This window comes from Pan paniscus, chromosome 22 (genome assembly GCF_029289425.2).
Source record: "Pan paniscus chromosome 22, NHGRI_mPanPan1-v2.0_pri, whole genome shotgun sequence".
Classification (NCBI taxonomy): Eukaryota; Metazoa; Chordata; class Mammalia; order Primates; family Hominidae; genus Pan; species Pan paniscus.
In genome coordinates, this window is record NC_073271.2 from 42,674,200 (window position 1) to 42,686,452 (window position 12,253).

Consider the following 12,253-nt stretch of genomic DNA (forward strand, 5'->3'; position numbering starts at 1 on the left):
CTCCTGGGCTCAAGTGATCCTCCAGCTTCAGCTTCCTGAGTAGCTGGGACCACAGGCGCATGCCACTGCACCTGCCTAATTAAACAAAAAAAATTGGGCCAGGTGCGGTGGCTTACACCTATAATCCCAACACTTAGAGAGGCCAAGGCGGGCGGATCACCAGGTCAGGAGTTCAAGACAAGCTTGGCCAACATAGCGAAACCACATCTGTACTAAAAATATAAAAATTAGCCGGGCGTGGTGGGGGGTGCCTGTAATCCCAGCTCCTCGGGAGGCTGAGGCAGGAGAATTGTCTGAACCCGGGAGGCGGAGATTGCAGTGAGCTGAGATCACGCCATTGCATTCTAGCCTGGCGACAGATCGAGACTCCATCTCAAAAAAAAAATTTTTTTTCAGAAATGTGGTCTTGCTGTGGTGCACAGGCTGGTCCTGGCCTCAAACGATCCTCCTGCCTTAGCCTCCTAGAGCGCTGGGATTACAGGCATGAGCCACTGTGTCCAGCCTACCTCTTTCATCTACATTTGTATCTCCTCTCCCTCATGAGTGTCCAAGCTCTAGCTATGGTAGAATCAGACTATTAAGTGCTTTTCATTTGCCATATCCCACAGGACTCACGAAGAATCTATATGACAATGCCTTCACTGCTATCAACAATATGAGAGAGTTTAAAATTTTTTGTTCAGTTATTTTTGTCCTTATTAGATATTTCTGGAAGTAGAGGTTGACCAGTCTAACTTCAGTGTTTTAAAGTCAGCTGCAATAGTTTAAACCAGGGGTGTCCAATCTTTTGGCTACCTTGGGCCACGTTGGAAGAAGAATAATTATCCTGGGCCACACATAAAATACACTAACACTAACGATAGCTGATAAGCTAAAAAAAAATTGCAAAAAAATCTCATAATGTTTTAAGATATTTTACGAATTTGTATTAGGCTGCATTCAAAGCCCTCCTGAGCCACATGAGGCCCATGGGCCACGGGTTGAACAAGCGTGGTTTAAACCAACAACTAGATACACATTTAGGCTCATTTGTTTCACTTTATTTTCAATTTTGGGGATTTCTCTTTTATTCAGTTTTGATTTATAACTAAGGAAATATTTACAAGATTCCGAAGTTAGATCTACAAAGAAATATTTAAAGAAATCTAGGACCAACATGTGAGAATAGACAGAGAGAGCTTCTATTCCTTTTACCCCCACTGAAAACAAACAAAAACATGAAACTTAATTTGTTACTTTATAACCAGTCTTGTAAAAAGTATTTTTACTGCTGTCCTTCCTGTGTAGATGTCCACACTGAAGCCGTGCAGGCAGCTTTGGCCAAATACAAAGAGAGGAAGATGCCTATGCCTTCGAAGAGACGTTCTGTCCTTGTGCATTCGTCTGTGGAAACCTACACCCCTCCAGGTATTGATAAACAATGTCAAGTGTGGCTTTTTTGAGTGTTTCACAGGCCTGATGTTATCCTATTTACTTCCCATTGAGTTGGAATATCCGTCTGGCCTGTAGTATAGATTGGACGCATTTGGAGATTAAAAATGTTTGCATATGCTCATATTCCTTACCTGAAAATCTATGGTGTACATAGTATTCTTACCCAAATGGGTACTTGCTTTCTATAAGACTTTTTGTGTGGATCTTAATTTCTTTTACTAAGATGCTATTTATGTCTTTTAGTAAAGAGAAGAACCTAAAGCACTAAGAGGAGCCTAAAATAAGCACTAAGCTAAAGCTTCCTGAATTAGGAATTTTACAGTTATTGTCATCTTATTACCTATAACTTAACAGGTTGTAACCAGGACTTATATGCAACAGTAGAAGACTATTTGGAAAGTTTTGGGGTTGATTTTGTTGTTGTTTTATTGTTGGTACCATTAGAAATGAAAACTTTTATATGAGGTTTCTCTCTAGCAGTAATGTATTTTAGTCTTCCTGTTAAACTGTACAAGATGTCGATAGTGTCTAATGACTTCACATTCATGAACTTGCATTGTTGTCATATATTTAAAGTATCAAAAATAGTGACACCCATTTTTGGTTTGAGGCATTTGGAGATACTACACAATAAAACCAAACACACCAGATTCGTAAGATGATTTAGTGGTTTTGGTAACACTTTCTTGCTTAAAAGAAGTTTATTGTTGAAAAAAATCTTAGAAATGGCTGTCAAATTATTGTTTTTGCTAAATATAGCTATAGACACTATCCAATTTTAAAATAATGTTTTAATAATTGTAAAACCCATAATGAAACACACAGTCATGCTGACTTGAAGAAACCTTAATGTACAGTTAATTTTGTTGTCTGAAGCAATTTTCTCGGAGAAGGAATTGTTTTTAGGGCTAGTTCACATGACTCCCCTGAAAGGATGCATGTAGACAGGGCTGCGGTTCTCCCATGGCCACCATGTTGTTGCTGGGGCCGTGCACAGGCCAGGATGCCTTCTCACTGCCTCCAAGGTGTAGGGCCGGGCACAGGCTCACCCCTGGGTGATGCTGACTGATGTGTGGATATGGTGTCCGACTCTGTGGACATGCAGTGCAGCACTGGATATTCACAGAACACCCCCACTGAGGTATATGCTGAAGCCGTTTAGGAGATCAGAGGCTGTCTTCACTGAGTGTGTCTGGTACCCTGTGGCTGAGTTCTCTCTGGGGAGCTGGGGGCTCATGGAATCATTTTCCCCACAGTAGGGCTTCTTGCATGCCCTTCTAGATTGAGGGTGACCTTTGAGCTGACTGCGTGGCTTTGGGCAGAGCTGTGCCAGGTGTACAGAAGCATGCTGCACACAGGTCTGGGAGGCTCCAGTGTGAGTGGGAACTCCGTCCTCCTCTTGACTCATCCCGATATCATGCCTGTCATCGTTATTTTAACCACAGACACGTCGTCTGCCTCAGAAGATGAGGGCTCTTTACGGCGACCCGGGCGACTCACCTCCACTCCGCTCCAGAGCCATTCCAGCGTCGAGCCCTGGCTCGACCGGGTCATTCAGGGCTCGTCCACCTCATCCTCTGCATCCTCCACCTCATCTCACCCGGGAGGGAGACCCACCACTGCTCCCAGTGCTGCAGCCACGCCGGGGGCCGCCGCTACCACTGCACTCGCAGGCCTTGAGGCCCACACCCACATAGGTCAGTAACAAGCTGCTGCGGCCCCTGTGCCAGCAGAGCGGGGTCAGGAGTGTCCAGGACAGAGGAGCAGATGGAGGGCACCTGAGCCAGGCGCCACCCTGCAGACTTAGCTGCAGGCCTGAGTGCTCTCCAAGTGACTGAGGTCACACAACCCAGATAACCCATACTGGCTTATCTGCCTGAGACATTAAATTGATTTTGAGCTTTTAATAATTGCACTTGAAAGAAATGGGCTAATATTTGGTTAATTCATCATTCAGATTAAATCCCTAATAACCTTTTGAACAAACAATACAGCTCAGTTGCAAATTTTTTCCCCCATCAAGACCTACGTATTTTTCATCTGGGAAATGTCCTTTTGGTAACAAAAGTAGTTCTTGATACTTCTTTAATTTGGCAGTCCTAGTCCTTTGGGGCATGTGGCATTTTTCATAGTCCCCCAGAAGGGTGTGGTGTTTCTCAGTGTCATAACACCTTCCTGCTCTTGAGGGGAAGCTGGTGCATGCAGTAGGTGCAGGGGTAGATGCTCAGCACACATCCATACCTGCTGGTGGCTGTGATCATCACCCTTGACCTGGCCGCCTCTCTGTTGTCTGTGCCTTTCCTCTTGGTTATGTGTTCACAGCTGCAGGCCCATTGGTTGTCTCTGTACCTGGCTGGAATTCTGAGGTTGGGGTAGAGGGCTTTCGCTCCTCCAGATACCAGGTTAGACAGCCTTTGGCCTGAAAAGGTGTCAGTCAGAGCTAATCATATGATGCATGGATCTTTCCCAAATCATGGAATCCTTTGGATTACATTCATCTTAGAGATGAAAAAAGTGTAAACCTTTCATCCTTTGAAATTCTATTTTTTAACTAAAACAGCAGCATAGTTAGCTGTATGTAGCTGGCATGTGAAACCCACATACACTCTTGCACAAGTACCTTAAAATACAATCAGTATTGTTGAAGACTCATCTTAATCCCCTCCTTTTTTTCCCAGATGAGGAAGGAAGAAAAAAAAGTCCAGCGATTGTAACTTGCTTGAGATCAGACAGCAGCCTTAAGTGGTGAAGCCAGGGCTGATACCAGTTTTCTTGATTCCTATTCATTTTCTTTGCTTTTTGTTGCTTTTCTGCCAAAACCGAAAGGTGACACCTGTGACACGCTGGTGTTTGTGCTGGGGTCCCCATGGGTGCCGAGCTCTTTTTTGTAAGACCTCGGTCATTTGACTGGACTGGGGGCAAGTTGGGTATGTTGGGTGGCCCACAGCTTCTGTCTCATCATCCTCTGTAGTGTGCATCACTGTTGCTCTTCATGTTTTTATTTGTTTGAGTCAATACATCTCTTGTGTTTCCATTGAATATGTGTCCTTCTTCTGAGGTGTCCGTCTCAGATGAAAGCTCACAGTGCCCTGCTCTGTCTCCACACTGCTTCCAGCTCATAGAGGAACTGCCAAGACTACAAGGGTAGCAGAAGGCAGCATTTTCCACAGAGAAAGTTTCTCTTAGGAAAACAGCCTGCTCAGATTGTTTCTGTAGCTTTCCTGGGTGTTCCATGGCCAGAGGCTGCTGCCCACCTTTCCTCAAGGTGGTGTACAGTCCATATCTTGAAAACAGCTTTTGCACTGTTGTTTTCCTTCTCTGTTCATCGTTGGTGATTTAACTTTGTAGAAATACATAGTTAACTCCAATTCTGAGGCAGGGGCAGGAAAACAGTAGTTTTAAATGTTCTGTTACCTCATTTCTTCTCCCAGAAGCTCCTTTCTAGGTGAGATGGTGCAGGAGAGCAAACAAAACATTTGTAGTTTGAGTTTATTAGCCATTGCTGAGTCATCTCAACACTGTTTCCTGGTGGGTTAGAAATAAAAGCTTATTCAGCATGAAAAATTAGCCACAGTTCAGAATGTTTAACCGTACAGCCCTCAACTTTCCAGTGATTGTGGGGTGTCTTTAAGCAAAGCATTGAACTCTAATGTGTGTTTGAATTAGATGTTTTCATTCTCTGAAAAGGACTTGGCTGCAATTATTTATAATGTAGGTTTATTACCTATGTTGGTGGAAGACAGCTCCTGACTCCTGCAAATGCAGCTGTAATCATCTCTTCCTTTCTTGTTAGTCCTAGCATCAACATTTTGTGATCAATTCTAATACATTTAAAAAAAATTCTTAACTTGGACTTGATTTAATACTCTGCTTACAGGATTGCAATTTTCTACAGATTGTAGCTACCCACATCCTAAATGTTGGACATAGTTAATTTGAATTTCTAAATCTCAAAAATACTCAACTTCCCTCTTATGACAGAAATCATCCTTTGTTTTAGTTTCTAACACTAGATGTGTCTTCAATTTAAACTAAGGAAAGAAACATGAAAAGAGGAAGAATATATTAAGTAAAAAATTCGAGGTAGAACATATCAGGTAAAGATAATTTTTAAAAATATATCACTTTCAGTTTAGGATTAAGGAAATCAAATACATTAAGCCTTTTTTATACAAATGTAAATACCTATTTTTAAAAGCAGTACTTTTAATTATAGTAGCTTATTTTTATTTTGAATGTAGTTTATGTTTATTTTTATGCAGCTTTTTTTTTATTTTTCCGCCTAGAGACAGGGTCTTGCTCTGTCAGCCACGCTGGAGTACAGTGGCATGATCATAGGTCACTGCGGCCTTGAACTCCTGGGCTTAAGAAATTCTCCCACCTTAGCCTCCTGAGCAGCTGGGACTATCGGCAAATGCCAGCATGCCCAGCTAATTTTTAAACATTTTTTGGAAAGATGGAGTTTTTACTGTGTTGCCCAGACTGGTCTTGAACTCCTGGGCTCAAGTGATCCTCATGCCTTGGCCTTTCAAAATGTTAGGATTATAGGAATGAGCCACTGCTCCCAGCCATTATATAGCTGTTTTAAAAAACTACTTGTAGTACATGTATGTATACCATGTATACCTTTTTTTTCCATATATACTTTTAAAATCATTTATTCTTTTTGCTAGATTTGGAAGAGTGGGGAAATTTCTTTTTAAACTAAAAGAACCTCCTGATAGACATACTTTAAAATGCTAATTTGATCAGCATCAGGCTTTTTCAAGGGTTGTGAAAAATCTTAACGGTTTAGATTTTTTCGAAAGGTATATTCTGCTATGCAGACAGTGAGTTTGTGCTTTCATATACTTCAGCTTTCTACAAACCTAGTAAAAAGTTACTGCTTTGCATTGTACCTAGGAGTACCACAGTGATACTAACAGGTACCTTCATTAAAATATTAAACATTACCAGTTGTCTCTACCTAACATAGACTAGTGTTTATTTATGTATTTTTTTGGAGATAAGATCTCACTCTGTGGCCCGGGCTAGAGTGCAGCAGTATGGTCCTAGCTCACTGTAACCTGGAACTTCTGGGCTCCAGTGGTCCTTTCACCTCAGCCTCCTAAGTAGCTGGGACCACAGGTGTCCACCACCATGCCCAGCTAATTTTTTTTTTAAGAGATGGGAGCTCGCTATGTTGCCCAGGCTGATCTCAAATTCCTGGGCTCAAGTGATCCTCCTGCCTCAGCCTCCCAAAGTGCTGGGATTATAAGTGTGAGCCACTGCACAGCTAGTGTTGATTTTTTTTTTTTTTTTTTTTTTTTTTTTTTTTTTGGTGACAGGGTCTCACTCTGTCCCCCAGGCTGGAGTGCAGTGGTGCAATCTTGGCTCACTGCAACCTCCACCTCCCGGGTTCAAGCGATTCTCCTGCCTCAGCCTCCCGAGTAGCTGGGATTACAGGCATGCACCACCACACCCGGATAATTTTTGTATTTTTAGTAGAGACAGGGTTTCGCCGTGTTGGCCAGGCCATTCTCGAACTCCTGACCTCAGCTGATCTGCCCGCCTTGACCTCCCAAATTGCTGGGATTACAGGTGTGAGCTACCACGTTGGCCCCTATGTTGATTCTTATAAATGGGCGAGCATCTGTGTATTCATTGTTGTGGTAGAACACAATTTCTATAGTCATATAGACACAGTGCCTTTCCTAGTGGTAGACCCAATTATAACCATAATTCCTATAGGAACTTACAGTCAGCCAGCATTCTGAACAGATAGATGGACTGTACCATGGAAATAAAACACAAAAATGTACATTCAGACAATGGAAGGAGTGATTTTTACATATGTTCCAGATCTAATGTCTGTTTTTAAATGTTACACCAATTCTACTTTAAGAACTTGATTGTGGCCAGGCGTGGTGGCTCACATCTGTAATCCCAGCACTTCAGGAGGCCGAGGTGGTTGGATCACTTGAGTCCAGGAGTTCAAGACCAGCTTGGCCAATATGGTGAAAACCCGTCTCTACTAAAAATACAAAAATTGGCCGGGTGTGGTGGCACATGCCTGTAATCCCAGCTATTTGAGGGGCTGAGACAGGAGAATTGCTTGAACTCAGGAGGCAGAGGTTGCAGTGAGCCAAGATCGTGCCACTGCACTGCAGTCTGGGCAGTGATAAAGTGAGACTCCATCTCAAAAAAAAAAAAAAAAAAAAAAGGAACTTGATTGTGGTCTCTTAGTTTTGCAGCTGTTTTAACTGGCAGTGGGGGAGGTTTTAATTTGTGTAGTCTTATTCTTTTAGGACTGCAAAGGTTTGGTGTCCAACATACTTTTTTGGGGGTTGTAGTAGTTTGTATGATCCTGGCTGTTTTTTTCATAATGTTACAAAAAAATGTACCAGTGACAATTGATTTCAAATTTGTTTCTGCTTCCTTGAGGGAATTTCTTTCTCTCTTTCTTTCTTTCTTTCTTTTCTTTCTTTCTTCTTTCTCTTTCCTTCCTTCCTTCCTTCCTTCTTTCTTTTTTCTTTTTGAGAGAGAGTGTCGCTCTGTTGCCCAAGTTAGAGTGCAGTGGTGCAATCTCAGCTCACTGCAACCTCCGCCTCCTGGGTTCAAGTGATTCTCCTGCCTCAGCCTCCCCAGTAGCTGGGATTACAGGCATGTGCCACGACGCCCAGCTGATTTTTGTATTTTTAGTAGAGACGGGGTTTTGCCATGTTGGCCAGGCTGGTCTCGAACCCCTGACCTCAGGTGATCTGCCTACGTCGGCCTCCCCAAGTGCGGGATTACAGGTGTCAGCCACCATGCCCAGCCCCTTGAGGGAATTTCTAACCAAAATCTCATCAGGCCATTGTGACAGGCAGGTTTACTCTGTGCCTGCCTCTGTGCTGAAAATGGTGGTTCTGAGTCTGGATCCCTTTGAGAATTGAGCCACCCACATGCATGCAGATGTCTGCATAACGTGTCTGGGAGTTCCTAGGGTCCCAGTATGCCTTTGGTCAGCCAAGAAAACAAATTAATGAAAATACCACACTCTCCCCACTTAGAACTCAGCTAGTGGAGCTTTAGACTAACGGGGTTTCAAGAGCAGCTTAATACTCGTTTGACTTAACAGCCACTTTCATTTTGGGTGTGTTTTTCAAAAGCAGATCTGCATTCTGCCCCTCCTGATGTCACCACGGGCATCGTGGAGCATTCGTACTTTGAGCGTCCACAGGTGGCTTCTGTGAGAAGTGTTCCTCGGGGGTGCAGCGGGAGCATGCTGGAAACAGCAGATGGTGAGCCTGCCTCTCTTTCTCCTTGTGAAATAGCAGAGCACAGGTTTTGTCTTTGGGTATTGAACCCAGCTTTAATGTATTCACTGTAGCAAACCCAAGCCAACCGTCAGTTTTAATCCATGCAGATAAATGGAAACCAGTGTGTGCAGTTAATGTTATAGAAAGCATCATGTGGAGAAATAATTGGAAATATCAATGGAATTGGTCAGAGGGGAAACGAGGAGAGTGGGGAGGGAAAAGACTTCCAAATTTAGATAGGATGCAAAGGGCGTTTCGATCTGCAATATAGTAGGGAAATGAGAAGCTGTGGGAAGTTTCTTTATTTAGATTCAATGTGGCAGACAGAATGACTTAGTCAGTGCGAGTGCACACACCCACCTATGACAGAACAGCCCCCTACACTCTCCATCCTCAGCAGACTGTGAAATCGGTGCAACAGCAATCATGGTTTCCCATGTGCAGGCTCAGAGATGTCCGTGTAACTTTCATAATGTCCTCATTTACACCATTTCTTTTTGAAACAGTCTTCAATGTCTTTTGTCAAAATCATGTCAATTTTTTTCCCAAAATAATAATTTAAATAAAAATTAAGAGGAGCTCAGAGCTAGGGCCTATCATATATGTTGGTACTCCCAAACAGAGTGTCAGATTTTGTTGAGGGCTTTCATCTCCTTGTCCAGAGGCAGAAGAAAAATACTGAATCAACATGAAGCAGTCTGTACATTGGCTAGACATGTATTTAATTCAATTTATTACTCTTTTTTTTTTCTTTTTTTTTTGTTTGTTTTTTTCTTTTTTTTTTTTCTTTTTTTTTTTTTAATTGATCATTCTTGGGTGTTTCTCACAGAGGGGGATTTGGCAGGGTCACAGGACAATAGTGGAGGGAAGGTCAGCAGATAAACAAGTGAACAAAGTTCTCTGGTTTTCCTAGGCAGAGGACCCTGCGGCCTTCCGCAGTGTTTGTGTCCCTGGGTACTTGAGATTAGGGAGTGGTGATGACTCTTAATGAACATGCTGCCTTCAAGCATCTGTTTAACAAAGCACATCTTGCACCGCCCTTAATCCATTCAACCCTGAGTGGATACAGCACATGTTTCAGAGAGCACAGGGTTGGGGGTAAGGTCACAGATCAACAGGATCCCAAGGCAGAAGAATTTTTCTTAGTACAGAACAAAATGAAAAGTCTCCCATGTCTACCTCTTTCTACACAGACACGGCAACCATCCGATTTCTCAATCTTTTCCCCACCTTTCCCCCCTTTCTATTCCACAAAACCGCCATTGTCTTCATGGCCCGTTCTCAATGAGCTGTTGAGTACACCTCCCAGATGGGGTGGTGGCCGGGCAGAGGAGCTCCTCACTTCCCAGTAGGGGCGGCCGGGCAGAAGCGCCCCTCACCTCCCGGACGGGGCGGCTGGCCGGGCGGGGGGCTGACCCCCCCCACCTCCCTCCCGGACGGGGCGGCTGGCCAGGCGGGGGGCTGACCCCCCACCTCCCTCCCGGACAGGGCGGCTGGCCGGGCAGAGGGGCTCCTCACTTCCCAGTAGGGGCGGCCGGGCAGAGGCGCCCCTCACTTCCCCGACGGGGCGGCTGGCCCGGCGGGGGGCTGACCCCCCCCCACCTCCCTCCCGGACGGGGCGGCTGGCCGGGCAGAGGGGCTCCTCACTTCCCGGTAGGGGCGGCCAGGCAGAGGCGCCCCTCACCTCCCGGACGGGGCGGCTGGCCAGGCGGGGGGCTAACCCCCCCACCTCCCTCCCGGACGGGGCGGCTGGCCGGGCGGGGGGCTGACCCCCCCACCTCCCTCCCGGACGAGGAGGGAGGACGCTCCTCACTTCTCAGACGGGGTGGCTGCCGGGCGGAGGGGCTCCTCACTTCTCAGACGGGGCGGTTGCCAGGCAGAGGGTCTCCTCACTTCTCAGACAGGGCGGCCGGGCAGAGACGCTCCTCACATCCCGGACGGGGCGGCAGGGCAGAGGTGCTCCCCACATCTCAGACAATGGGCGGCCGGGCAGAGGCGCTCCTCACTTCCCAGATGTGATGGCGGCCGGGAAGAGGCGCTCCTCACTTCCTAGATGGGATGGCGGCCGGGCAGAGACGCTCCTCACTTTCCAGACTGGGCAGCCAGGCAGAGGGGCTCCTCACATCCCAGACGATGGGCGGTCAGGCGGAGATGCTCCTCACTTCCCAGACGGGGTGGCTGCCAGGCAGAGGCTGCAATCTCGGCACTTAGGGAGGCCAAGGCAGGCGGCTGGGAGGTGGTTGTAGCGAGCCGAGATCACGCCACTGCACTCCAGCCTGGGCGCCATTGAGCACTGAGTTAACGAGACTCCGTCTGCAATCCCGGCACCTCGGGAGGCCGAGGCTGGCAGATCACTCGCGGTTAGGAGCTGGAGACCAGCCCGGCCGACACATCGAAACCCCGTCTCCACCAAAAAAATACGAAAACCAGTCAGGCGTGGCGGCGCGCGCCTGCAATCGCAGGCACTCGGCAGGCTGAGGCAGGAGAATCGGGCAGGGAGGTTGCAGTGAGCCGAGATGGCAGCAGTACCGTCCAGCTTCGGCTCGGCATCAGAGGGAGACCGTGGAAAGAGGGGAGAGGGAGAGGGAGAGGGAGAGCTATTACTCTTTATATTTAAAAAAAATTAAGAGCTTAATTAAAGGGTAATTGACATAATGAATTGTACATATTTAAAGTGTACAGTTTCGGCTGGGCGCGGTGGCTCACACCTGTAATCCCAGCACTTTGGGAGGCCAAGGCAGGCAGATCACTAGGTCAGGAGATCGAGACCATCCTGGCTAACGTGGTGAAACCCTATCTCTACTAAAAATACAAAAAAAATTAGCCGAGTGTGGTGGCGGGCGTCTATAGTCCCAGCTACTTGGGAGACTGAGGCAGGAGAATCGCTTGAACCCGAGAGGCGGAGGTTGCAGTGAGCCAAGATTGTGTCACTTCACTCCAGCCTGGGCGATAGAGTGAGACTCCGTTCTCAAAAGTTTTAAGACATTTGTACAGCTGTGGAAAGCATCACTACAATCAAGATAGTGACCATATCCAGCACGCCCAAAAGTGTCCTTGTGTTCCTTGGTCCTCCCCTCTTCGGATCCTTCTGGCTTTCCCCATACACTTCAGGCAACCACTGATTTACTTTCTGTCACTATAGATTAGATTGCATTTTCTAGAATTTTATATAAAAGGAATCATACAGCGTTTACGTTTATGGTCTGCCTTCTACCACTCTCCATAATTATTTTGAGATTCATTCGTGTTCTGTGTCAATAGTTTACTCCTTCTCATTGAGTAATATTTCATTAAATGGATGCACCACAATTTGGCTGTTCACCTGTTGATGTGTATTTAGGTTGTTTCTAGTTTGGGCCGGTTACAAGTAAAGCTGCTATGAATAATCAATCTTGTATACGTTTTTGCATAGATGGTTACTTTCATTTCTTTTGGGTCAATACCTAGAAGTAGAATGGCTGAATTATATTGTAGGTGTATTTCACCTTTTTTTTTTGGAGACTGAGTCTCACTCTGTTGCCCAGGCTAGAGTACAGTGG

At 45.7% G+C, this 12,253-nt stretch overlaps 1 protein-coding gene across 16 annotated transcripts in view; it reads left to right on the plus strand.

Moving 5' to 3' along the window:
* Positions 1 to 12,253, plus strand: part of DIP2A (disco interacting protein 2 homolog A) — a 115,477-nt gene that overhangs the window by 38,619 nt on the left and 64,605 nt on the right. For 9 of the 16 annotated variants that reach the window (XR_010111098.1, XM_034948025.3, XM_063601354.1 and 6 more), the window contains exons 4-6: positions 1,288 to 1,407; positions 2,880 to 3,131; positions 8,568 to 8,696. Coding sequence is in view for 15 of the 16 variants with exons in the window: in XM_034948025.3 (XP_034803916.1) it covers positions 1,288 to 1,407; positions 2,880 to 3,131; positions 8,568 to 8,696 (501 nt within the window). In the remaining variant the exon portion in view is untranslated. Of the gene's footprint in view, positions 1 to 1,287; positions 1,408 to 2,879; positions 3,132 to 8,564; positions 8,697 to 12,253 lie in introns of all 16 variants that reach the window. The other 7 variants (XM_034948030.3, XM_034948036.4, XM_034948031.3 and 4 more) reach the window with 4 other exon arrangements.